Source organism: Suricata suricatta, chromosome 11 (assembly GCF_006229205.1).
Source record: "Suricata suricatta isolate VVHF042 chromosome 11, meerkat_22Aug2017_6uvM2_HiC, whole genome shotgun sequence".
In the NCBI taxonomy this organism is placed as follows: Eukaryota; Metazoa; Chordata; class Mammalia; order Carnivora; family Herpestidae; genus Suricata; species Suricata suricatta.
In genome coordinates this window covers 29593354-29620226 of record NC_043710.1, presented here as the reverse complement: position 1 = coordinate 29620226, position 26873 = coordinate 29593354, and the positions used below count along the sequence as shown (strand labels likewise).

General features: G+C 40.0%; 1 protein-coding gene across 1 annotated transcript in view; it reads right to left on the bottom strand.

Moving 5' to 3' along the window:
* MPPED2 (metallophosphoesterase domain containing 2) overlaps positions 1-26873 on the bottom strand; it is a 171995-nt gene that overhangs the window by 107448 nt on the left and 37674 nt on the right. Inside the window, exon 3 of the mRNA XM_029956908.1 lies at positions 15226-15407. Within this exon, the coding sequence (XP_029812768.1) occupies positions 15226-15407 (182 nt within the window). The remainder of the gene's footprint in view (positions 1-15225; positions 15408-26873) is intronic.

Here is a 26873-nt window from a genome sequence, read left to right as displayed (position 1 = left end):
ATGATCAGCTGTGTAGTACGAAATTATTTAGAGTCAGTAGGTTAAGCACTGGACAACCTCATTCTTAACATTTTACAGAGAAATGAAAGCTCACAGGTTGTCTGGCTTGTAGTCAGATGTTTGTCCTCACAGGGGAGTTCAGTCTCCTCAAAAGAGAAATAAAATTTACCTCCCAACCTTATGTTCAAAACAAGGAGTAAAATTCAAAGTAGAGGATAAATAAGATTCATATATGTGGCAGGGAGAAAGGAGAAAACATTGTTTAGTTTACAACTTCACCACATAAGAGGATTAAAAATGTGTGGTTTCTTTGCTGATCCTGAAATTTCAATAGAATATAAGGAACAAGTCAGGGAAAAAGTTTATTTCAGTTTCATAATGCACACAAACTTGCTGTAATAACATCTAAATCTGGTAGATCAATAATGCATGGGATAGTTAGCTGCTTAATTATTCATTTTGGATATACCAAATAGGGCTTTAAAACAAACTCCAGATGTGAAAAGAGCTAGGAAATACAGGCAGTGTAATAAAAGTCATTTTTCCCAATGTAATTCTTTTATGGAACACTGTAAAAATCTCCTCTAATTTTCAAAATTAGAAAGAGACATTTTGATTAAGAACTTTATAGATAAGGGTGCCTGGGTGGTTCAGTTGGTTAAGCATCCGACTTCAGCTCAAGTCATGATCTCATGGTTGGTGGGTTCAAGTCCTGCATCAGGCTCTGTGCTGACAGCTCAGAGCCTGGAGCCTGCAGGCCACACTCCTGCTCATGCTGTAGGTCTATCTCTCAAAAATAAACATTAAAAAAAGAACTTTATGTGTATATATATACATATATATACATATATATATACACATATATTTGACAATTGTGTTTTACAGACCATTACAAGTGCTAAAATCAAATGCCCTATATGTCCCATTTCAAAATACATACATGACATATCACAATATTAAAACATCACAAGGTGATAAATAAAAGTAAATGCTAGCATAAGAACAGTAATCAAAGATATGTATTCAAAAAACAAACAAAAAGATCATTGATTTGGGAGACAAATCAAAACAGAAGACCACTTGAAGGTTGCAGTATATGGTTGCAAAAGTTGTTGACTGCACAAGAGCAGCAGCCAAAGAGGTGAGTAGGAGCTGTGTGCCATTTCAACAAACACGTATTCATCAGGTCCAGGAGACCCCTCTTTACACTTGGTACAAAAGTACCTCACAGACAAGCAGCAGCCCTAATCAGTAATAACATATTGGAAAACCTGAAATATTTCTAAATGAAAGTGCAAAAGTACTCCTATTTCCTTCCCTAAGTAATAAAAATAGATAAACAACAGCAAGAATAAACAAAAACAAACCTAGGTGAAGAGATCTAACTGTGAGTTTTGAAATGAACCCCCGTTTTAGGCTAAACAATAAATCCTATTAACCAACTGTCTTTGAAGGAATCCTTCAACCCACAGCTCTGGAATGTGCCTTCAAATTTCCACAAGGACTAACTCAGCCAGGCCAGAAACACCCAGGGAATCTGAGTGCACAAGTTTCCAGTACCAGGTTATCAAGACGCTTGATCTCATACTTCACACATTCTGCCCCGCAGCAGTCTAACAGCCTTCCATCAGACAAACCTAGTTTTTTGAGTTCATTGTGTCTTGCAACTTCTCTGAAACTTGAAATTAGATCCAAAGTAAAAAGTATAAAAATGTCAATTAAAAAATGATGAACAACTGGGGCCACCCATGGGGGTGAGAAGTGCTGTCTATACACTAACCCTTCACCTTGGACTCCACTCTACTTTCCGCTCCCTAGGCTGGTGGCCTGCCCTGTGTGCAGGAATGGCCGTGCTGGATTATGTGGGCCAGGCTGCCATCACGTCCTCTTCTCTTTCATCTTCCTTGCACGGCTCCAAGGGAACATGTGTAGGGTGAGCTAATGATTTGCTGTGTATCTCTGATGAGTACTATATTATTTGCATCATAATATTTTCATTTCTTCCCCCGGCACATAATGCCACGTTGACAGCAAGGTCAGTTAAGTTACTATAAGGGATTTTTAATGAAAACAATTATAAATTTAAAATAACTGTGTTTAAAGCACTTAACAGTCACTAGGGTCAAGTGATTACAGCAGTTACAAGACCCATGGGACATGTTCACACCAAAACAAAGTGAATAAATTACCTCAGCTGGTGCATGTAATCACTAAGTGACCACAGGGGTCAAGCAGAGTGGAACCCTGAAGACTTTCACGCAAAACCAATAATGAAAATTTATCAGTCAAAAGAGGAGGGGTGTTGGGGGAACGTCAAGAATTAGTTTGTGCAGCGATAGACTGTAAGCAGACCTGCCGCTCCATGCCACTTGAAGGGCCAGGAGAATGACATCTGAAAACCCAAGGGACAGCTGGAAACAAGATTCCAGGAAACAATACAATACACAGTCAGGCTGGGAGGAGGTAGGAGAGCTAATGTGGAAATGATCTTGGCAATATCAGCAAGTTCAAAGCCATACCAAGGGCCACTTTAGTAAAGGGATGAATGCCCTTATCCAGAAACCCGTGGTCGGGTCTAGAAATGTATTCAGAGACTGCAACGTAAGGCGATGAGGGCTGTGATGTTAATAAAGTGATCATCTCTAACATTTATGTGGCACTTCTTATCTTCTGAGGATGTACCTATTTCTGTCTGTTATAGAGAAGAGGTGGCTGAATGTCAGGGAAGCAACATGTTTTGTCCATGGAAGTACAACTAGGAAGTGTAGAAAACCAAACTTTTATCAAGGAGTCCCTATGAGCTCAAGATTCCAACTGGAGTGTGCTCTCAGAAGACTCCTAATCAAAAGAGGAGACCAGAAGCCCTAAAAGTAATGTGTGCTCATGGTCTGAAGAAGGTATAGAAAGGGAGGAAGGGATTACTACTACCTGGGAAAACAAGGCAGTTTCCCAACAGAGGTAACCTTTGAATTGGTCCTTAAAGAATGAATAAGAGCTCACATAAGAATGGAACAAGACTGGCAAGCAGTGGAATCAACAGGAACAAATAAGCAGTTATTAAGCAAAAATTTACTTACTGAGTGCTTACTATGCACCCAGCACTGTGTCTGGGACCCCCTCAGTGACAGGGAGCAAAAGAGGCATTCCTGCTGTTCTCATGAAGCTTACTTTCATTCATTTATCTGTTCACTCAGTGCACATGTTCTGAGAATCTCCCATGTGTCAGAACTATTGTAGATACACAGAATACAGTCGTAAACAAGATAAGTCCAGACACTCATGAAGCTTGCCTTCAGTGGAGGAAGAACAATAAATATGACACAGAAGCAGGAAAAATGAGATCTCACCTAGGAGGTGGCATTTGAACAGAGACCTCCATACCAAAGAAACCGGTAAGTACAAAGGTTCAAGGTGAGAACACCGTGGATCAGAATGTGGCTGTGGTCAGAAGAGAGGGAGCAAGGGAGAGAATGATAAGACAGAAGCCCAAAGAGCTAAGGAGAGGGCAGAGAGAAGTATGGAGGGGAATGAAGCTGGAGAGATAGACTGCACCGGTCATGAAGAGCCCTGAATATCATAATGAATATCACAAAGTATCAGTCTGGTGGGAGACCTCATGGAAAAGGGCTCTGGGCCTCCATCTCTGCATCCGTAAAAACAGTCATAACAGCATCAACCAACTTGAGTATTGTGAAGATTAAATGAGTTAATTCCTCTAAAGAGTCAGGCAACTATGCTCAGTGATCTAATTGTTATTATTCATGTATGATCCCAAAAAAGATGAATGGCAGGCTGGACCTTGGCAGTTTCTTTAGGCAGAGAGGAGGTCCAAAAGACACTTTAGGTGCCCAGGTTACCGGTAATGTAAGTGGGAAGGGTAATTCAGGAGAATAAGCAATATTTGGAGAAGATATTAATTCATCTGAGATATACCTGTTTTGAGATATATTTTGAGATATTGTACCGTCTAGAATCTATGGCAAAATACCTAGTCACTAGTTACATGCAAGTGTCTACAGAGAGAAAGAGAGCGAGAGAGAGCGAGAGAGAGAGAGAGAGAGAGAGAAAATCAGTGCTCCATTTCATAAATAAAAATCTCAAAGAATAAGAACCTCCCAAATTTTGATACATGGAATTAACACAGGAAGACAATGGCCTCCCACCAGATGGAAAACAAAGACCCTAGTCCTGGGCCCTCCACTGACAAAGCTGTGCAAAACTGGATAAGATACTGAAGCTCTCTCTTTAGTTGCCTAAAGAAAAGGGGGAAATCACACTGACAGAGACTGGATGTCAAGTGCAAATGATCTGCTCTTTCATTCCCTTCTGCACTCTCGGTACCTACCACAAAGCAGGACCTGGCCCATAGAAGGCAGTTAGAATATATGCAAATAATCTTTTGAGGATGAAGTCCCTTCATGTTCTGGGAGGCAAGGATCCTCCTGTAAGATTTAGCAATACCAGTTGATCTTGAACAACGCAGGGGTTGGGGGGCCCACCCTCCACGCAGTGAAAAATCTGCATATAACTTTGACTCCGAAAATTTAATAACTAACAGCTTACTCTTGACTGGAAGCCTTACCAATAACATGAACCGTTGATTTACACATATTTAGTATGTATTATATGTAATATAGACGGTATTCTTACAATGGCGTAAGCTAGAAAATATATGAAGAAAATCACATGGAAGAGAAAATAATTTATAGTTCTGTAAAGAATCTGCATATAAGTGGACCCGTGCAATTCAAAACCAAACTGTTCTAGGGTCAAGTGTACATAACTTGGGGGCTTCAGTTTTCCCTCTTGGATCAGATAATTTGGGAAAGTTGGGGCCATTTTTGTTTCCAACAAACTCCTTTTCAAAGTTTGTATGTTAAGTAGTGATACAGTTATCACACAGTAAAATATAAAAAGAATTCCTCTTTTCAGAGAGTGTTTACCTCTGATGAAGTAGAGGCTGTATGCATCCTGCTCCTGTCTGTTTCTTTTTTTTTTTTAATGTTTTTTTATTTATTCTTGAGAGAAAGAGAGAGACAGAGCATGAGTGGGGCAGGGGTAGAGTGAGAGGGAGACACAGAATCAGAAGTAGGCTTCAGGCTCTGAGCTCTCAGCAAAGAGCCAGATGCAGGGCTTGAACTCACAAACTACAATATCTTGACTTAAGCTGAAGTTGGACACTTTACCAACTGAGCCACCCAGACACCCCCATGTCTGTTTCTTTTTAAGAGATGCTGGGATTATTTCAGAAAATGAGAAAATAGGAAGCTTTAGAACTGAAAGCTGGAGGCAAGTGGAGTCAATGTCCAGTGCTTACACTGACTCACAATATGACCCTAGTCTGTCCTTCCACATTTCTGGATTTCCATCCATCCATCAGCAAGACATCAGCAATACTGTCTGCCCATACCAACTTCCCTGAACCATTATAAGCATTAATGATCTAATATACTCAGAGGTACTTTGAGTCCTTTGCAGGAAGGATGTCATATAAATTAGAAGCATTATAATTAATGTAATTTAAGAAAATGGCTGGCCATAACAAAGAGAATTAGGTTCACACAGATCACAAATGACCTAGTCATCATGTCCTCAGGTCACTAACGATTCTTCCTAATGGAACAAAATCCAATCTTACTTATTTGAGCATATTCAGTTGTTCTTTTTGGGTTCATTCCCCTCCCCCAAAACCTTCTTAATTCTATATCAAAATTGAACTGTGCTTTAAAAGCAATTTTGTCTGTATTGAAAAACTGTTTTATATATGTTAGACCACAAAGTAATTCACTTTAGGGAAAAAAGATTCTTCAGTGTAAAAAAGGACAAGTAGATAATAAACATGAATCAACTGTTATTCAGGTGAAGCAAATACACTAGTATAGACAAAAAAGACAAGATGTGTGTATCCACATGATAGAATATATAGGCAAGTTATAGGCACTTTTTGAAACTCTACAATATTATATTAAGTGGAAAAAAGCAAAATCCTAAATAAATTGCTTAAAATAGAAGCTATTAAATAAATTATAACTTTAGAATGATAACTAGGAAAACAAAATTATGAATCAAAAGCTAAAAAGTACAGGATGTCAGATATTAGTTTTTGTGAACGAGCTAAAGATTAAGAAACTCCTTTGATATTAAACTCTAAACAATAAGAATGAGAGAATTCTAGGCTCTAAGGAACTTTCTGGCACATTCTTCTCTGTAAATCATTGGAAAACCATCTTGTTTGTTCTTCTTAAAGCCTCTTGGAAAACTTCCTTATTAGATGCGACTATTAAGTTTATTACCACTAGTAAGTGGTAATAAATTTATGTCTCTATAAACATCCCAAAGAGGTTCCCCTGCTCAAATCATTCCTGAAACTTTTCACCGGGAACTGCTAGAAACATCATTAGAAGGCATTGTGTCACACTGCTGTTTTGTTTTGTTTTTGTTTATTTTTTAATTGAGGTATACTTGACATATAACATTCTATTTGCTTCAGGTATACAACATAATGGTTTGGTATTTGTATAAAACGCAAAACGATCACCTCAATAAGTCTGGCTAATATCTGTTACCACACATAGTTGCAAGATTTTTTCTTGTGATGAGAACTTCTAAGATCTACTTTCTCAGTAACTTTCAAATATGTAATACTTGTATATAACTATCCTACAGCATATACTATTGCACTATACTGTACTCCACTGGACTGTATCCCACTCTACTATAGAACTATACTAGAGCACAGAGTATTATTAACTACAGTCACCAGGTTGTACATTACATCCCCATGACTTATTTTGTTGCCACCATGTCACACCATTATTTTTTATTGCAAATGGTGTATCTCAACTTACCCACTCCACGAGCTCCAGTTCCTAAAATTTTCTATTGTTAAAAAAAAAGAATCAGAAGCCTTAATGTGACCACCATACCTAGAAATCATGATGTGTAAGAGTTTAAATAGTAAATTGAAATCTGCAGTCAATAACCTGGCTGGAGCCTGTGAAATAGGAGCCAGTGCACAGGAATGGTTCCCAGAAGGAGGGGCGGTGACAGTGGCCAGAGATGGAGTGTGCCAGATAAAAGATAGGGGTAGGAGGGAGATGACAGAGACTGAGAGGGAAGGACAGGAAAGGGGCAGGCCCGGCCCCTCAGGTGTGTAGTGCGGAAGTAACTAGAAACTAAGGCGATGTCTGTGTATGCTGGGTCTAGGGTGTATGCAAAGGAGGCCACTTTCCTGAAGTTCCGCTCTCCTGGGGAGTAATTAAATCCAACAGGACACGAAGAAGTCATGGCAGGGCGAGCAACACAACAGAGCAGGTGACCCTTACTGACCATTCACGAACTGTATGCACTGGGCACCCATTATATAGAATTTAACCTCACAACAATGCTTGTAAATTATATCGATACTAAATATCGATATGAATATACAGATATAGATATAAACTTTTTTACAGATGAATAAATTGAAGATCACAGAATTAACAACATTGAGATCAGGATTTAAACACAAGCAGGCAAAATCAAGTACTCATACGCTTAACCCTACACCATACTATCTTTTTATACTTAAGTACACACACACACGCATTCATACACCACATAACAGGATACACTCCAGCTGCTAACACAAGTTGTCCTTGAACTGTAAGATACACTGGTGATCTTATTTTCTTTACTGTACCATTATTACCTTTTTTCACAATGAGTATATAAGCGGTCACAATTAGAAGAAGTTTGCAGTCATTTTTAAGAGGCCCTCAGAGGATGAAGACTCTTCTGTCACTGAAGACAGAACTATGTGACACAAACTTTCAAATACAGTGGAGGGTATTAGGGAGAAATTTTAGTTTTAATAGTCAATATAATTTAATTGACAATCTATAATAAAACAACTTTTTAAGGTATGCATCATTTGGAGCAAGGATTCTACTGCTAGAATTATACAAGTATAATTTAAAGATGTTTGCAAAGAGAGAACAAAAAGAATGTTCATGTCACTGGTCCAGACAATAAAGGAATGAGGACAGGGGCGCCTGGGGGCTCAGTCCATTGAGCATTCAACTCCTGATTTTGGCTCAGGTCATAATCCCAGCGTGGTGGGGTATAGCCCTGTGGTGGGCTCCTCGCGGAGTGTGGAGCCTGCTTAAAATTCTCTCTCTCTCTCTCTCTCTCCCTGCTCCCTACCCAACTCGTGCTCTCTCTTCTCTAAAGAAGAAGAAGAATGAAGACATCTTGGTCTCCAGTAATAAAGACCTGGCTAAATAAACCAGAGCGCACGCACACACAAACCCAGCAGTACTCTATGCTAACGTAGAGCACGACGTATAAAATTTTTTAAAGTTACAGGATAATATAAATAGTTCTATTAGTTTTTAAAAATAGTCATTAACAAAAAGCTCTTAAACAGTGAATATTTGCTGCTATTGAGAATATTCAAAACAGAAACAGAAAGTGGAAAATTTTCTCTCAAATTCCATAACCAAATAGTAATTACTCTGAAGACAGGATGTATGTTTTTTACTTTGCACACATCAAACACTTGAATTTTTATATATATATATATGCTTACTGTATTTATATATAAAATATTCTTTTTTGGGAAAAACTATTTTAGCCATATTTACTGATGTAGAGTTGTTTGTGATATTTTAAGATGAAAAGCACAATATAAAACAGTACTCCCATAAATCCCTATTTTGGTAAAAGATGTGTGAGTGTGTGTAATACCAACAGAAAACATTCTATACGGATTCATACTAAAATGTTAACAGTGGTTATCTTTGGCCATGGGTAATTTTGTTTTCTTCTTTCACTTATCTCTATTTTCTAAGTTATCAGGCATGAGCATGTATTACAATGTATTACAGGAATAAATTAAATACCCAACCCAGACTGTGAAACTTCCTCCTAACGACAAGCTCCAAAACTCTGGGCCAATAGCAAGATCACTGGAAAAGGGACATAGTCTCCCAATAGGATTCTTTTGAAAGAAGCACAATCAATTTATATATCTACAATCTGTGATGTTTGTTACAGCCACACTCTGTTACCACCCAGGTCTAATACAATGCTCCCACGAATCTGAATAATCTTCTTAAGATTTTCCTGGGGAACATTTTCATTCTTCTTTTCAGGCCTAGAGAAACTGAAGCTAAAAGCTATTATATAACCACCAAGACCAAGGAAAAGTCATAATGAAAAGTTCATGGCATTGGTGCTGGGCTAAAAGGGATTGTGACTGAGTAGCTGGTCTATGTAAACTTCTGGCTGAAAGAATAGGTCACCCAAGAACTCTGTCTAATTATAATAGGAAACAAAACAAGAGCAAAACCTTTCTCAATATTGCTGCACGGTATAGAAGGATCATTAACAACAGCCAACCGGTTGTTACAAATACTTTGAGGAGAAAGGGAAAGAAAAGGAAGGGAAGGGAAAGACACTTCACACACAGAACTACAGAATTTTAAAGTTTAAGCCAAAAAGTATAGGCATGAAAAAAAGTCTTACACCTTTATGTTCATACATTCACTCCACAATTCAACAACCACTTCTGTGCACTATGTTTTAGGCACCCTCAGAACTGGGTGTCTAGCAGGGAAGAAGACAGTAAACAATTACAGAACAACCATGAATGTACAACATGCATACGCCATATTGTAGAAGGCGGCTACCAAATTATCCTGAAGAGGAGAGGACAGTAGGGATGAAATCAAGTGGACAGTGAAGAACGTTTAAGAATATCAAAGAAGCACAGGTTGGAAGAACATAGGGGCAAAGCGAAGGGAGACAACATGTGGCCCAAAGCCTCACAAAATATACCTTGAGGCACATCAGTGGTTCAGCATTTGCTACCAATAAAAATAATAACATTGTAACTAGCAAGTATTTTATAGCTGCAAATTTATTTTTAAGCCAAGTCTGGTTAGCAGGCATTTGTGCCAAGATAAGAAAGAAAATGCTACAATGGTTGAGTGGCTAGGTTCTCAGTACAGCTCACCAAAGTACACTCATCGGTGACGTGCCTGTAGCATATGTGACCTAACATAGTAATGGGACAACAGGATTTAACTATCACTTTAAAAAGAATTTCTTTGCGAAAGATGTATGTTTCTGTCTCTCCCACAATTCTGCAGTCCCAGCAATAAGAAGCCACATGTCCCTTTGACCCTGGGCTGGTTCCGCTGAAGATGGGCAGCAGCTTAAGGAGGGAGAAGGGTGTGCGGTTTTGGGAGCTAGAGGACTGGGGTCTGATCCGCCAGACTTAAGAGAAGTGAAACACAGTATTCTGGGGGCTCCCTCAGGGTGGCAGAGATAGAAATTTGAAGTTTCATTCTCCAACCCGTGGCAGAGATTTCAGAGGAAAGGGGCTAATGGGGCCACAGCAGCAGCTGTCAGAATACACTGGTGTTTTTGAATTCAAGTGCTCCTAAGTGGGAAAGACCTGCCCGCAAAAGAAAAGATTTTCAGGCTCCAGTCAGTGGCTATTTATTTCAAGGACTGAATGAGTGCAATGAAATGCTAATGTCACAACATAATTTAGACATCCCTTGGAGTTTATGTGACTGGCCGCATCTTCAGTATTCTTCATGGATATTTACTTTCTTGTAAGTTACTGCTATCAGAACCGTCTACACCAAATGGTAAGAATGCTTCCCCATCTCACAACTCCCTCCCATTGGCCAGCTCACATACAGAGGCTGTTTTAATGTAACATAAACCTATCTTAGACCCTCAGCATCCATTATGTGTTGAGTGTACGTGTTAAAGGGGGCAGTTATTCAAAGAGCCACCATTTCACCCAGGATATGGTCCCCCCAGCAGGGATCTTAAGCCCCAGATTGGGAATAGAGAATGACAGGAGGACGCCCTCAGAAAATGGAATCTGATGGCTTCAAGTTCAAATCCTGAGATTATCTCCTACTTGCTGTGATCATAATCCTAGATAAGTGAACTTCACCAAGGCACAGTTTCCTCATAAGTACAAAAGAAGCTAATAATAGCTTACTCATAAGTAATAGAAGCTCCTTTATCACTTATTCAGAGGACTGCATAAACAATACATGTAATTAGGGGCTGAAGAACAAGCATAGTGTCTAGACCCTACCACTCACAGATAACACATGTTAGTTCAACATGTCACCCAAGTTCCTCCCCATTCAGGTTCTGGTCCCCATGTGGCCATTTATTATCTGAGTGACCCTGGGTAATTCAAGTGACCCAACCTCAGTTTCCACACCTCTCAAATTAGGAGCCAGGACCTCTAAGGGCTCTAAAAGTCCTCGCGTTCAGTCCAGTAAGGGGGGCGTGTTTCCATCTTCTACTCTTAGTACTCTTTGGTGCTCCCATTTGCAGTCTAAATCACTCTTTAAATCCATGGTGCCAGTCCCTTCTGATTTTTGGATATTTTGCCTCTGGCTCTGCTGTCTTCCTCTACATTTGTTCAAAGTTGTCTACAGGCCAGGTCTATGTTAAGAATGGTCCACACTTGGGGCGCCTGGGTGGCTCAGTGGGTTGAGCATCCCACTTCAGCTAAGGTCTTGATCTCGTGGTTTGTAAGTTCAAGCCCCATGTTGGGCTCTGTGCTGACAGCTCAGAGCCTGGAACTTGCTTCCGATTCTGTGTCTCCCTCACTCTCTGCACCTCCCCTATTTGCACTCTGTCTCTGTCTCTCTCTCTCAGAAATAAACAAACATTACAATATTTAAAAGAAAAAAGGACTGGTCCAAGGTTTATCGAAGAGTGCATATGCACAACCACCATAGGGTATATTATTATTACACCCATTTTACAAAGAAGAAAAATCAAAGCTCAAGAGTTTAAGCAACTTATCAGAGGTAGGGAATTCAAAACTGGCTCTCCCCTGCTGCTTGTTATCCTTACATAGTATACTACTTTTCCAAGTTGGACTGTACTCTAGTTTGAGCTCTATCTTCTTACGGCCCTGTGCTGTGCTAGCTTACCTCATAAATCACTTTGTATTAATAACTTTGGGTGTTACATCTGCCAGGTGGCCTCTGTAAAAATTAACCAGGACCCATCATCTCTGAACCAACAGGTAATTCTCAGGCCCTGCACCCGGTAGGTCAGGATGAGATTCAAGACAAACAGGACTTAAATACATCTTTCAAAATAACAGCACATGGTCAAACAGCTACTCAACTTCCAAATGAAACTGCTAGACACTACTGTGTTTTAGTTCAAGTCTAAAGTGCAGGCTTACCAGTTGCTTCAAAAGCCTACTCAATAGCTAAGAGCAGTAACAGGAAAGGGTTCACGCTTTGGTGTCAGACAACCCCAGGTTGACTAGTCAAGTGAACCTGAGTGGATTTCTTAACTTGAGTTTCTTATCTGTTAAATGATGTTGGATAAGATAACCCACCTGAGCCTCGGGCTCCCCATCCGTAAAATGGGGTAACATTTACAACCTTAGAGGGATGACATGGGGACAGAAGGAATGCTTGGCTTTGTAGTAAAAACAGATTAGCCTGTTGGAGAATAAGGGAGGTTGATGGGATGGTCACGTTGTTTCCAACCATTGAGGTAGACTTGAGTAGAAAGATGGGTATGAGTTAGAGATAGGCTGAACTTGAAGGGCCTGCCAAGATCTATAAGGACCCAGGCCAGTGAGAGTTGGGTGCCCTATTATGACAAAAGCCCTAGAACTCTGCTCTGCTAGGTCATCAGGCAGCTGTTGCTAGCAGCACTATTTTTCCAGGTGAGAGGCTTCCCTTGAGCCAAGTGGCAGAGTGTAATCTCACATCATCTTCACTCTCACAGCACCCTAAGGCTGCGGTGGGTACCTGAGCTATTCTGGGTCTTCCCTGTGGGATCCCAACTTTATCCATAGCCCATGTGCTCCCTTTGGCCTCATGTTCTGCAGCCTCTTCTGAGACCTCTTCCTTCTGCCTCAGGAGATCAGAGGCAACATGGGAAGACAAGGAACTGATGGTGCAAATGGGCCTCAGCATTTTATCTCCTTATCATTTTATTTCCTTAGTTACGGCACATTTCCATTTACAGAGTACTTTCCCTTATAAAATCTCCCAGTGTTTACTTCTAATCTACTAAATAACTCCTCTGACCTCTTCTTGTTTTTACCCTTTAAATATCTGTTGATGGTCCATTCACCACATTCCCCATTCAGTTATTAATGGCCCACAAAAACTTACTAGCAGCAATCATTTACTGATTAATCTGCACAACAATCCAGAAAGACAGGTAGTATTAATCCTTAGTTCTGCAGAGGGAAGCCAAGGGGAAAAGAGAGGTTAACTCAGTTGCCCAAGGTCAGTGGCTAAACAAGATTATAACCAGGATCTATCCTGTCTTGTATTTCTGTAAACACTTCCCACAGAGCCACTCCGTTTCTTTGCAAAACAATGCAGTCAGTGCAGCTAGATCATTCTTGTGTTTCAGTTTCAGAAAACAGTTTAGAACTGTCAAAATCCAACCTCAAGTAATTTTGCCTGTTAACAGTTCATAAATAAAAGTTACTAAAATTAAGAGATAATCTACTTGAAAATCAATTTTACAAAAGCAAAAGATCAGTGAAAAGATCTGAATTATAGACCCAACTCCACCACAAGGAGACTCTGATAGTCACACAATCTCTCTGTATTCTGAGTTCTATAAAAATGAGGTTATGCTGAATGTTAAGGTGCCCTGCTGTTTGAGATGACAGAATAGCTACTAAAAGAGCACGAAATAAAAAGCTCCTATATCCAGTGCTGCCGAGATCATAGTGAAATGGTACATCCACTCATTGCTAATAAAGTACAGAGCTACAATCCCCATGGAAAGCAAGATGACAACATACAGCAAACATCATGACAAATTTCATGTCCTTTTACTTAGCAATTTAACTCCTATAGTGTTTTACTCTAAGAAATAAATCAATAGAAGCCAAAAGACATATACAAATGAAAATGTAAATTTCAGGGCCTGCTATCAGAGGAAAAATTATCAATTTCAACATTCATTTTTAGAGGGATGTCTCATTAAATAAAAACACAGAACCACATTAATATCATTTTGCTTTTTAAAAGGCTGAACATACAAATTATGCAGTCATTGAAAATCATGTCAATACTATTAAATGAAAATAGCCAGAAGGAAAAGAGCAGGTATGTATTCCGATGTCAACTATATAAAATGTGGATAGATGTGCAAGGTCACAGGAAAACTCAAAATAGTTATGTTAGTAGTTAGGCTTATTTTTTGAAATATTTTAACTGTTTTTAATGAAAGTTGTTTTTCCATTAACAAATACATTCTATCATTTCATCAATTATTTAAAATTTTCTCAACCCCTGCCTTAATTTAGTTTGATGGAAAATGAATTTTAAACTTTCTGCCTAAATCTCCTGAGTAATTTTTATTGGCTGACGTATTATTCATGACATTATTCTTCCAGAGTGATTTCTGTTCTTTACTATATAATTCCTTAGCGTCATCGGAGATTCTAAAACCTCAGAACCCCTGCCTTCTTTCCCTCACCTAAGAGGATTCTTTAAAAGACGTGTCACCTAATCTAGCTATGAATAACTCCATGATTGCCTTGTAATGTTAATATTTGGCAACTGCCTGACCCAGGAGCCAATATTTTTCCATAACCTCGACCTGCGGGTGCCGCTCCAGGAACCACCAAGTTGCCATTATCCTTTTCTGAGTGCATATAGGATGGATTCTTATTTCACATCTTGGGAGCTTTACAACAGGGCATCTTCTTGGGATTTTAGGACCCCCTCTGGTTCCCGAGGGAAAGCTGCTCCCATGCAGTCCTGGACCCTCCCTTCATTTAAGGTCTTTCACGTCCTCCTTCATTTCTTAGAAATGCTCTCTAACTAGCAGGTCATTTGTACCTCTTTGCTCATAATATCTGGGAAAGATTGCAGAGCAAATGAATTAAAAATATGATTCTAGGTCTCATGTGTGCCAATGAATGCCCTCATTAAAGCAGCATGAGTGAGATGAGATGGGTTTCAAAGCTTTCCGTCCCTTTGCCCCAGAGCCGCTGAGGCCAGGCACTGAAAGGATGCACAGTAAAATTAAATATCTAAAAATTCATCTTTAATTAACAGAATTGGATTAAAGCTAGACACCACCGCATATCATACGAGAAATGGCTGAGCTGGCTTCCAAGTGCTCTAATTCAATTAGGACGCAGTGAGTGACACTCGGACGGGAAAGGTTAATTGGGGGCGCCAGAACGCAATCATTCCTTACCTAACCAGTCATTAAACTTCTTAACCTCTGAGGGCAGTCCCAGCTCGGTGAAATCGCCTGTGTGGAGAAGGATGTCCCCATAAGGCATCTGGATACCATCTGTTCTGGAGTGTGTGTCTGAGATGCAGACAAACCGCGTGTGGCCCGCTGGTTTTGGAGTGTCATATGGGATGGGGTCGACCCTAAAGTAGACATAACAGATCCCATAACAGTTAAGTATATTAGAACCCTTGTAATTGTCATTGCACATACATATCGACTGTTATCCTTGAACACGCCCAGACCAACTGACGCAAAGGCAGAAGGAACCTTAGTTGTAACAAGGGAGACTCCGGGGTGCAAAAGAGAAAGCATCACCCATCTACAATTCCACTGGGCAAATTCAAAAAGGCTTACTTACCTGGTAGGAGAATTAAAAGGAAAGAATGTCTTACATGGAGGATCAGATATAACCCAGGAAATAAAACCAGTAGAGTGATTAACGGTGAGGTTTAGGAATACTGAACCCCAACTGGGGAAGCAAAATTATGCTATTTTGTCTCATCGTGCTCCAATTGATCCCTTTACTCATTAAGAAACGGATAACTACATTTATTCCTTCTTAAACATGCATAACTTAAGCAATGAACTAATTTACGGAGGACACTCTGCATATGCTTCGCTATCTGAGATGTGGAAAGATCTAGGTAGTCCTTATAGTTAATTTCCTTTCCACAACCATTCAACACTTGTATCTTCTTGTTTTTGCTAAGTGATTCACAAATCAAACTGTGGGGGAAGAAGGTGATGTCAAAATAACAGGACTGAAAAGAAAAAACACCGAATGTAAAAAGAACTTTGTCAAGCTCCTTCTTTACCACAATGAATTATCTGCAGCCCCGGTTATACCTTAGATGACTTGCAAGGCTCCGATGCCTTGGGCAAAGAGTCTATTCAGTACAAATAGTAAGCCTTTTAATGGGTGTATATAGATCTACATATGCATTAATATATGTATAGTTTTAGAGACCTAAGCACTGTGAAATTACACTAGGGCATAAGAATCAAAAGGCAAAATGATCAACCCGAAGCAAAGAAAATGAAACAGAACAGTCTCATTTAATTGAGTGTAACAAAGTGTGCTAAATAAACTTGGTAAGGAAATGCAAATCTGGCTCTTCAAGCATACAGTTTTAATTATTTAAGGGGTTTGTAGCAGAGTTAAGGATGCTTTAACTATATTAACTCTACACTGACAGCTTCCTTTAATTTCTCTGTAGGAATGTACACTTATTTTGGATTATGGGTGAAAAGAAGCAGTTATAAAGGCAAAGAGAAGGTCACAAGAGAGGCAAATAAGCAATGCGGAGATTAGAGTGTGAAACATTAAATAAGGAACAATATTTCATGTCACAGCCCCGCCCTTGATCATTAACATGCAGCAGGGAACACACGGAAAGCTCAACACAAGATTCCCTATATGTGTTGCCTCTAAGGCTTTGTTTAATTTTTCTTTCTTTTTTCCTCTTTTTTAAAAGAAACAATCTGTTTTAACAATGGCAATTTTAGTGAGGAGAATAAAGACATCAATACACAACCTGGACAGTCCTGGTGGCACTTCTTTAACGGTTAATCTTTTAACGTAATTTTCTCTTTGTCACAAGAGAAAAAGAAGAAGGAAAAAAAAGGAGAGCAGGAAGAAAGAAGGGGGAGAGGGGGGGGCTGTGAACTGGTTAATGCAGCAGGTCTAATTGGAAACCCAAAAAGAAAGTTTAGCTATTGCAAAAAATTAATGAATTTTTCCTGTAAAGGTTAGAAATTAATAATGCTATTACCATGGAGAATATTCACGAAGCCATTGAGATCTCATGAGTAACCTGGAAACCCTTCTGATGATATCCACTGTTGACTTTTTTTAGATACATAAAAATGTTTGGTGTCTTCCCTTACATTACAGAGACTCTATTACATTCAGTCTGAGTGGTTCCAGTCTCAGCAATATCTCCTGTCTTCTAAAAGTAGTTTCCCCAGAGAATGGATGACTGTTGTATGAAGCAGGCTGCAAGTGAAAAGTTAAAGTGATAGGTAGCACTCTCTTTCCACATCCAGTGTTAGGAACCTCACTGGAACGGGACTGTGCATATCGATACTGAATCTACCAACATCTGGATGAAAATTAAATAAATATCAACCATCGAACTTCTAAATATTCAAATAAATTCATATATATACATATGTAGGTACACTTATCACATTAATACATCTTTATTTTCCAGTTCTCATCCTAATGCTAACCTACAGACACTCCCTACCTCTTCTTTTCCATAACTCAGCTGAGCTACAGGCACAACTACTATATCAAAATCCTTTATAAATCCATCAGAATTTATCAGACAGACATAGATTATAGTTATCATTTTGAATTTACTAAGAGAAAGTAGCACAGATATGACCCACCTTACTGTGAACAGACCCCTCTTCTAAGACTTCTACTCAGTGTAAAGACGCAAATCATCACATGGTACGTGATCTGTGTCTCATCTTAGTTCTCTACTGGGCAATAACTTTCTTCTGAGCCTACTGATTGGACCACCTGTCAATTTTTAAGTGGCTTCACCTTCCTTCCCCACCTTCCCACCTCCTCCAGAGAAACACTTAAATGTCCAACAGATTTAACAGTGAAAGAAAGGCCAAAGAATCCAAACATAGAGAAGAAAGGGAAAGGGGGGAAATGCATCTTCTTAGGTTTGAGGTGAAATAAAATAAGTCAGAAGTGCATAGGAAGACGCAGAGAAGGCTCACCCATCCACATCACCAATTTGATATCACCAAAGAGAATTAGGTAGATGTTGATGAGAAATACGGAGGATTGATTCCCACTTGGGGAAGCGGGAGGTATAAAGAGGCAAATGCAAAATTTATATACATCCTCTGACCCAGAGACACTGATGTCCTTTGTCACCCAGAGGACTCCAAAGAAGGCAAGAGATGGTTTCAAAAGACAAGACAGCACAGCATATCTGAGCCATGCTGAAAAGATAACACGACAAATATCACCTGGGGGGTGGGGGGCAGGGTGCCTAGGAAGGAAGACATTTCCATTCAAAGACATTCAGAGTTGAAAATAAGATGTCTAGTAGAGTAGGCAAGCTGCAGCAGATATAATTAAAGTTGCGACAACCCTTGGGACACTACTATTTCCAAACTGGGCATTTGGTAAATCCTTTGAAAATAAAAGTCAAGGCCATTAAATATTTTCACTTATAAAAGCATGTCTAAGGGAGACCGTGACTACCATTAGAAGATCTACCTGTTCACATTGTGTGAAGACCCTCAGACTACATTTTCCCTCTTAGTTCACTTTTACTGCTTACTGTTTATGCTGCTGACTTCTCAAATGATTGAACATCTCCCCTAAGGCATCATGTCAAGTATCCTAGCACATGAGTATCGTACGAAGGCAATCTAACCCCCAGAGCCAGATTCAAATATCACAGTGAGACTTGCACGTACATTTGAGTACACCCTGGGGAAAACAAGAGGACATGGGAAGATGAGAAGAAAACACAGCATCATAAAATCCCAGAGCCAGACAAAACCTTAGCGGGCACTGGGTTCAATGCTATAAATGAAGCTTGAACCCCTTCTACCCCATCCCTGCCAAACTGACACAAGTTTTCTTTCCAAGGTTTTCAGAGGTGTGCTCTTGGGTTGCCTCCTCTCCCCCAGAACCCCTATTCATGTTTTCCGTACTTCCACTTGTGAAAAGTTTCTGAACCAGGGTCTGCCCCTCTGCAATGCACAAAAAGCAAAGCCCAGTCCAAAGAGACTTGGCCCAGAGCCTAAAAACTAACAATGCTGGCTGAGTTCTTTGCTCCTGGTAAGTCATTTCTTTCTTTGGCGCTTTATTTTTTTCCCCCTCATCTGTAAAATGGGAATAATAACAGCCTATGTTGCTGTGTTGGTGTGAGGATATAAATTGTCAACACTGGGTCTGGCACATAGCACATGCTCAGGAAGGAAAGAAGGATGACAGAACTGTCTGGCGTTGAATCTCACTTCAGATTTATGAAGTGTGACACCATACAAGGGGCTTAACACCTACGTCTGTTCCCTCACCAAAAGAGTAGATATAAAAATAATACTGTCCCATAGGATTGCTGTGAGGATAAAGAGGTATGGTGTAGTCAAGACATCCAGAACAGTTTGACACACAGTAGACACTCAGTAAATGGGTTTTTTGTTTTTTTATGAAGTAATAATATTTTTGTTACTATTAGTAGAAGCAGCACCTTTTACTTTATCTGACCTCCCTCTCTTCTGTTACAAGGAGGGAACAACTACCACATAAAGGAGCATTAAAGGAGGTCACATAAACAACACCTGGCACATACCCCACTGCCAATAAACACATTTATTTCCTGTCTGCTATTTTCTTCTTTAATCTTAGTCTTCTGCATTTGAAATACCAAGGACTCAGGGCAGCTAGGTGGCTCAGTCAGTGAGCATCCGACTCTTGATTTTAGCTAAGGTCATGATCCTGGGGTTGTCGGATTAGGCCCCGTGTCAGGCTCTCTGCTGAAAGCTGACTGTGGAGGCTGCCTGAGATGCTCTTGCTCTCTTCCTCTGCCCTTCCCCCTCCCCTCTTTATAAAATAGTAAAATAAAATAAATACCACAGAATAAGATACAATCCTCTTTTCCCTTTGGTGGTTGTTCAAGTATTTGAGGACAAGTATCTTCTCTGCTCTAACTGAGGAGTCCTGGTTTCTTCAGGTTCCCTTGGGAGATAAGATTTCTGGTGCCCTGGGAGCCCTACCGGTCTCCTCTTCAACAGGATCTGATTGGTCTGAGCTCCTCCCTGTGCAGTGGCCCAATCCATGGGCCTGTGAATTCATGGGCCAGTGAGCCGTGCATCAAAGACCAGTGTTGATAGGGGCGATGGAGAGACAACAGTGCTGGGCACACTGGTGGTCTTTCTGAGAGGAGCTATCATCAACACGTTTTCTCTAATTCAGTCTCCAACTTTTGTACCAAGACTCAAATCTTGTTCCTGAAGCTTGACTGTCAAATGCTTATATATCTCATTGCATATTCAAACAAACACACCATTCTCATTTATCCAGTCTCGACACATCAGAGGGTTTTTTGCCCATAAAAATATGGTAACTTGGGGGCACCTGGGTAGCTCAGTCGGTTAAACATCCGGCTTCAGCTCAGGTCATGGTCTCATGGTTCGTGGGTTTGAGCCCCGCGTCAGGCTCTGTGCTGACAGCTAGCTCAGAGCCTGGAGCCTGCTTCAAATTCTGTGTCTCCCTCTCTCTCTGACCCTCTGTCTCTGTCTCTCAAAAATAAATAAAAAACATTAAAAAATTTTTTAAATACGGTAATATTACTGCTTTCACTATGGGATACTTTTCAGACAATATCTGTTATTTTTCCCAACAACAAATTCATCCAGTATTGCAAGCCCTATTGATAGATCTTCATAAAAGCTGTTATCATGTCGTTTGTTATGACATGGATTTCTTCTTTAGACCATGTGTGCAGTAAAAGCCCTGTATACACAATTAGCCTATAATTCAGTGTGAGAATAGAATATTACCCTTATAAAGCATTTTAACAGGAATCAAATGTATTTACCATTCCCATATTCCACTTGAAAATCCTGATGCTTATTTATGCATTCCACTGACTGGATCTCTAAAGTTTTCAAATGGGGATTCTAAACTTCCATTTTTTTTCCCCCCAGAAAATTCAGGTGGCAGGAAAGCTAAAGTTATATGTGAGAGGTTACACCATCCACCCTGATGCACTGGTTGCTAAAAATATGCAAAACCTGCCAGCAAAACAATGAAATCTAAAAACCAGGTTGTAGAGACACCTAGGTGGCTCAATTGATTAAGTGTCTGACTTTGGCTCAGGTCATGCTCTCGCATTCATGAGTTCGAACCCCCTATCGGGCTCCATGCTGACACTTCAGAGTCTGGATCCTGCTTTGGAGTCTGTGTCTCCCTCTCTCTCTCTGTCCCTCCTTGATCACTCTCTCTCTCTCTCTCTCTCTGTGTCTCTCAAATATTTATAAAATAAATATTCAAAAGGGGCACTCAGGTGGCTCAGTCAGTTGAGCATCCAACTCTGGCTCGGGTCATGATCTCATGGTTTGTGGGTTTGAACCCTGCGTCAGGCTTTGTGCAGACCGCTAGCTCAGAGCCTGGAGCCTGCTTCAGATTCTGTGTCTCTTTCTCTCTCTGCTCCTCCCTTGTTCATGCTTTGTTTCTGTCTCTCAAAAATAAAAAACATGTAAAAAAACAATAAATAAAAAATATTCAAAATAAGTCAATAAATACCAAATGTAAGTTATTAGAAGCACAGAATTTTATACTGGAAAAGACTTCAGAGATTGCCCAATCCACTGTTCCACTTCTTTGAATACCTTCTTCATGGTCTACCTTACTCATGTATGCGACCACTTAGTTTCTATTAAACATTTTACCCTTTTTATACATTTTTTAAAGCATTGCCCTAAAAAACATCATTTATGAATTCATAACTTAGATATTCTGGTTTGTTTTTCAACTACATATTAAAATTAATAGATAACTATTATAATTTAAAGGTGCGTCCACTCTAAGGAACTAGAACTCAGATTTCCTAACTTCCAGTTTCTCTTTCCATCCACTAATCGTGGAACCTTAGACAGATGCTGGCATTTGGAGAACAAAAAAAGATAAAAATTACAAAATCTTAGCAAATCACTTAAACTCTGGTACCATTAAGATCCAGAGAGTCTGGGGGCGCCTGGGTGGTTCATCAATCAGTTAAGTATGCAACTTCAGCTCAAGTCATGATCTCATGGGAGGTGAGTTTGAGCCTAGGTGAACTTGAGCCCCGCTCCAGGCTCCTCCCTCTCCTCTCTCTGCACCTCATGGGATTCTTTCTCTTCCTCTCTGCCCCTTGCTCACTCAGGCTTGTTCTCTTTCTCGAAAGTAAATACATACATATGTATATACATACATACAAAAATATCTAGAGAGTCTGCTCAAAATTATTAGAATTCACTGCTGAAAATATCCAAGTTTTAGTACTGTGTATATTGACCCCTTAATTATCATGTTAACTTATCAAACTGAATCTCTTAAAACCTCAAATCTGCCTATTGTAGTACATTGAGGATATGAGTAATATGAAAGTTTGAGTTTTTAGAATACTGATAGAAATTAAAAGTATTCCTCATTCTCAGGTATGTGATGTCACATGAGCAAACTGACTGTAATTGTTTCCTAATACAGGTCTCTGTAAATGGACTACGTTTGTTGACAGATAAGCCTCATTGTTTTGGGGAGGGGTTTTTTGTTTGTTTGTTTTTAAAAAGTCTTGGTTGTGGAGTCCAGGAGCTCCTGCACTTTTATCGACTGGTCATCACTATGTGACCCTGGGCAAGTCACTTTTCTTACAGCCTCTTCCTCAAGTGTAAAAAGAGGGGCAAGACCCAATGACCCCCACATGATAGCTGCACGGTTTCTACACCACTATTTAAGGCTTCAGAAATAATTCAATCTCTTAAGTAGCTTAAACATGTCCCTTCTCTTTGCAATTTTCTTCTCTGCTTTCCCAGACAATGCAAAGATAAACACAGTCCAGATCCATCCAAATATAATCTGAATTAGAGGGACTTTATATGGAAGAGAAGAGAAACCACAATGTAAGACTGTAGACAGAGCTTCCAGGGGTATCTAGTGTAAAAGGGAACAAAGCCAGAATTCCTGTTACCACAACAAAACAAAAATTAAAGGGCATGCAATTTAACTGAGTTGTGTCAGAAATGGGGCTGTTCTCATTGTTCTAAAACTATGACCTGGTAAAATTCTCCTAGTTAAGCCATCATGCCCTGGAACAGTAACGGTGCTGAAACACAGTAAGTAAGCATAACAGAACCAGATGTATAAATATATTCACATTTGTACCAAGGGCACTGCTTTCATTTAACTGCTGAACTGCTGTATCAACACTGTTCTATCACCGACTAATTATAGCTAACAAAGCCCACTGCACAAAGTATGTCTCGTCTATTTTTTCCTAGTACAGAAGTACAGTGCCGACATTCAATGAATATTAAGTGGTAATGATTTAATTCTTTGAGCACTGCAACTGATATGAATTCATGGTCTTTCTACCAGTGCCATTCCAGGTGTTTTCATGCCCGTCGGGCTAGCCATGGTATAAGCCACTGAAGCCTCTTGGCTGGTGTTTTGTTGGGTCGTAAATATCTCACTGGAGATGTACTACCCAGAGTTAAATGTTTCTCTCTCCTCTAACCTAACAACCTAGTTAATCGGCTTACAGTTCTGGGTAGTGGCCTTACATCTGAGGAAAGAAGGCATGTGACACTGAATTGAGTGCCCGTTATGTCACACATTCAGTCAGGAATTCAGTCAACAACCATTTCTTAGGCATCTATCTCTCTCACAGTCATGTGTGCAAGGTACCATGATAGGTTCTGGAAGGACAAAGAAGCAATAAGGATGGCAGTTGATCTGCCCATTCATTTATTCACCAAATGCTTACTGGCATGCCTGGTTTCTGCTCATTGAGTCATGTCACAACTTTTAAACAGGTGACTTTCATAACAGCGTGCAAGGTGTTATAATCCAGGCTGTTTGAGGTGCTGTGGAGTAAAGGAGAAAATGACTGGCACTGCTTGTGGACTAGGAAGAAGGATAGGGGACTGGGCAATGGACACAAGGTAGTATGGCAGTTTCATATGCCCAGGACAATCAATCTTAGGCTCAGAAAAAAGCAGGAGAGGGACCTGAAGCTCGAACTTGAATTGGGATTACAACAAGCATTGGACTTGGAAAGTCAGTAGAAAGGAAAGGCTGTCCAAGCAACAGCAGGAACAAGGTGAAAGCACTCAGCATATGAAGGCGTCTCAGAGTCTAGAGGGGTGGCTGGCGCAGTCACCAAGACTGTGAGCTGTGGAAGGTTTGAGAGGCTGTGGGCTTGGAAGCCAGACCACAGAGAGCCCGATTGGTGGTGGGGCCTGAACCATCCCTGAAGGCCATGCAAAACATCCTCCCCTCTCACCCACTGAGAGGTGCAGGCCACAAAGAAAGCAGAATTTTAGGAAAATTGAGGCTCAGTGCAGGATGTGAGAGGAGGTAGGGGTGGGGGATGGAAAGATGGAAAGATGGAAAGATAGAAAGGAGAGGGTACGAAAGAATAGCAGTTGAAATCTGGTGATGATATTAAAATGGAAGCCACCATGAATATACTGCACATGAGGGTCAGAGAAGTAGCCACAGATGAGGGTCCAAGAAGTAGCCACAGATGAGCCACAATATCCTATACTATTTAGTTTCCTATGGTTCCATCCGATCCACACTTTTACCGTTGATCTGGTGCTATGGACTGCATTTTGTGTCCTCCCCTAAAATTCCTATGTTGAATCCCTAATGCCTGATGTGGTCGTTATTAGGAGATGTAGCATCTGGGAGATAATGAGGTCATGAATGGGACTAGTGGCCTCATAAAAAGACATCGGAGAAAGATGATCTCTCTCACAGTCATGTGCAGACGGGGCAAGAGGATAGCCATCTACAAACCAGGCAGATGGAAACCAAAGTGGCAAGGACCTTGATCACAGAATTCCTGGTCTCTGAAACTATGAGAAATAGTGGCTCTTGTTTAAGCCACCCAATCTACGGTCTTTGTTAGAGCCGCCTGGACTGACAAAGGCATCTGGATACAGACATAAAACCTTTTGGTTGAAAATAACAACAGTAATAACGTGAAGCATGACAATGGTCTTCATTTAGAAGCCAAGCACTGTATGATGCCTTTCACATGCTTGTTTTCATTTAATCCTTGCGGCAGGTAGGCCTCATCTTTCTCTCATTTTACAAAGAGGAAACTGAGACTCAGAAAGATTAAGCAATTTGGCAAAGGTACAGGGCTGGTAGGTGGCTCTGCCCCAAGCTGACTGCTCAGCATCTGCTCTGTCCGTCTGCCATCCCCCCAGTCACACAACCTTTTCTTATACAATACAACACACCCAGATGTAAGAGCAGATTGCTCTAAAATGGAGCACACAGATTTTTTTTAAATCAATAATTACAATTACAACTTCAAGAACAAAATGTGGGTCATTTTCAAATAATGGTCTCCCTGAAAACACTTCATCTGGCCCAGTCCAGTAGAAAGGACCTTGAGGGACATCAAGACCACATGCATTTAATTTTTTAAATGTTGGAGGAGACCTTTATGAGGAGGTGTTGGGTCTAACTGACTGAACAAGATTTTTTTATATTAAAACTCTGCTAAAGAAACAATAATTCTACTGTCTTTCTCTACCTTTCCAACTCCTGAAAGCCAAGTTTTGCAAAGCCTAACATCTCACAAGTAGTTGTTAATGGCATTCATTGTTTAGTTAATTTGCTGATCAGAAGTGCAGGTAGCTTCATATTTGCATGGATAATAGGCATTTTTTAAAGTGCGTGGCCATTTCAGTTGGGTTTTAATAATCTGTAATTTTTTTCCAACTTTGGGTTGGGTTGATTGACTTACTTTCAAAAAATCAGTCATGACTAAGGCAAAAAGACCATTTTTTGCTACATTTGGGACATCCTGCTAGTACATTTCAAAACAGAAGCTTGTTTGTAAGGCTACTTAACATGATGCCAACATTTAACAACCTTTCAAAGTTAATCCAAAACAGTAATTTTCACTTTTCACATTCAACATATACTACTCTGGGCCCTGTTTCATAATAAAAAGGACTATTTTACCTTACATCTTTATCCCTTTCTGAAATAGCTAGTCCATAATTCAATCATAAAAATTACATATTTCCCACACAGCAGAAGAACCCATGGAGAACCTTCTCCCCTTCTGGGAATGAATACTTACTACCTTGGTAGAGTACAGCATAGCTTACGTTTTCCCATGATTATCACAAGGTTCATGTATCCAAAGTACAGATCAGGGGGGGTGAGACCATTATCACCCAGCTAGTATCTGATTGAAAAGAGAATCCAATCTCAGTCTGACTGCAATTCGGGTGGTCCATTTACTTTGAACAATAACCAAAGGAAATTTCCTCCATCATGTTATAACTTCTAATTACCAGCGGGCAAACTCTGCCCAGATATCTCTGCTGAATGACACTGACAAGGTCTGCCAACAGGTAGGACTACTGATTAGTCCTGCACCCCAAGCTTTTGAACGAGTCATTTTATTTACTTAGTCCACAGGTCAGCAAGCTATAGTCCACTTGCAAAATTAAGCCCAATGCATGTTTCTATGAAGAAAGTTTTACTGTAACACAGCCACATTCATTGCTTAAATATTATCTATGGCCAATTTCATGCTACGACAGCAGAGTTTCATAATTGTGACAGATGCCATATGGCCTGCAGAATCTAAAATATTTATGATCTGGAACTATACGGAAAAAAGGTTGCCTACTCCTGATTTTGTCACTGAACAAATATTAGTAAGTGACAACTATATCTTAGACAGTACATTACTAATAGTAACACCTAATGTTTAGCAGTATCTAGTACATGTGAGAGGCTTTCCCTGTATTTCTATATTATTTCCTGTATTATTACATTTAATCCTCTCAAGAACTCCACGTATTGTGTATGTGAGCATGTGCGCACACAGGTG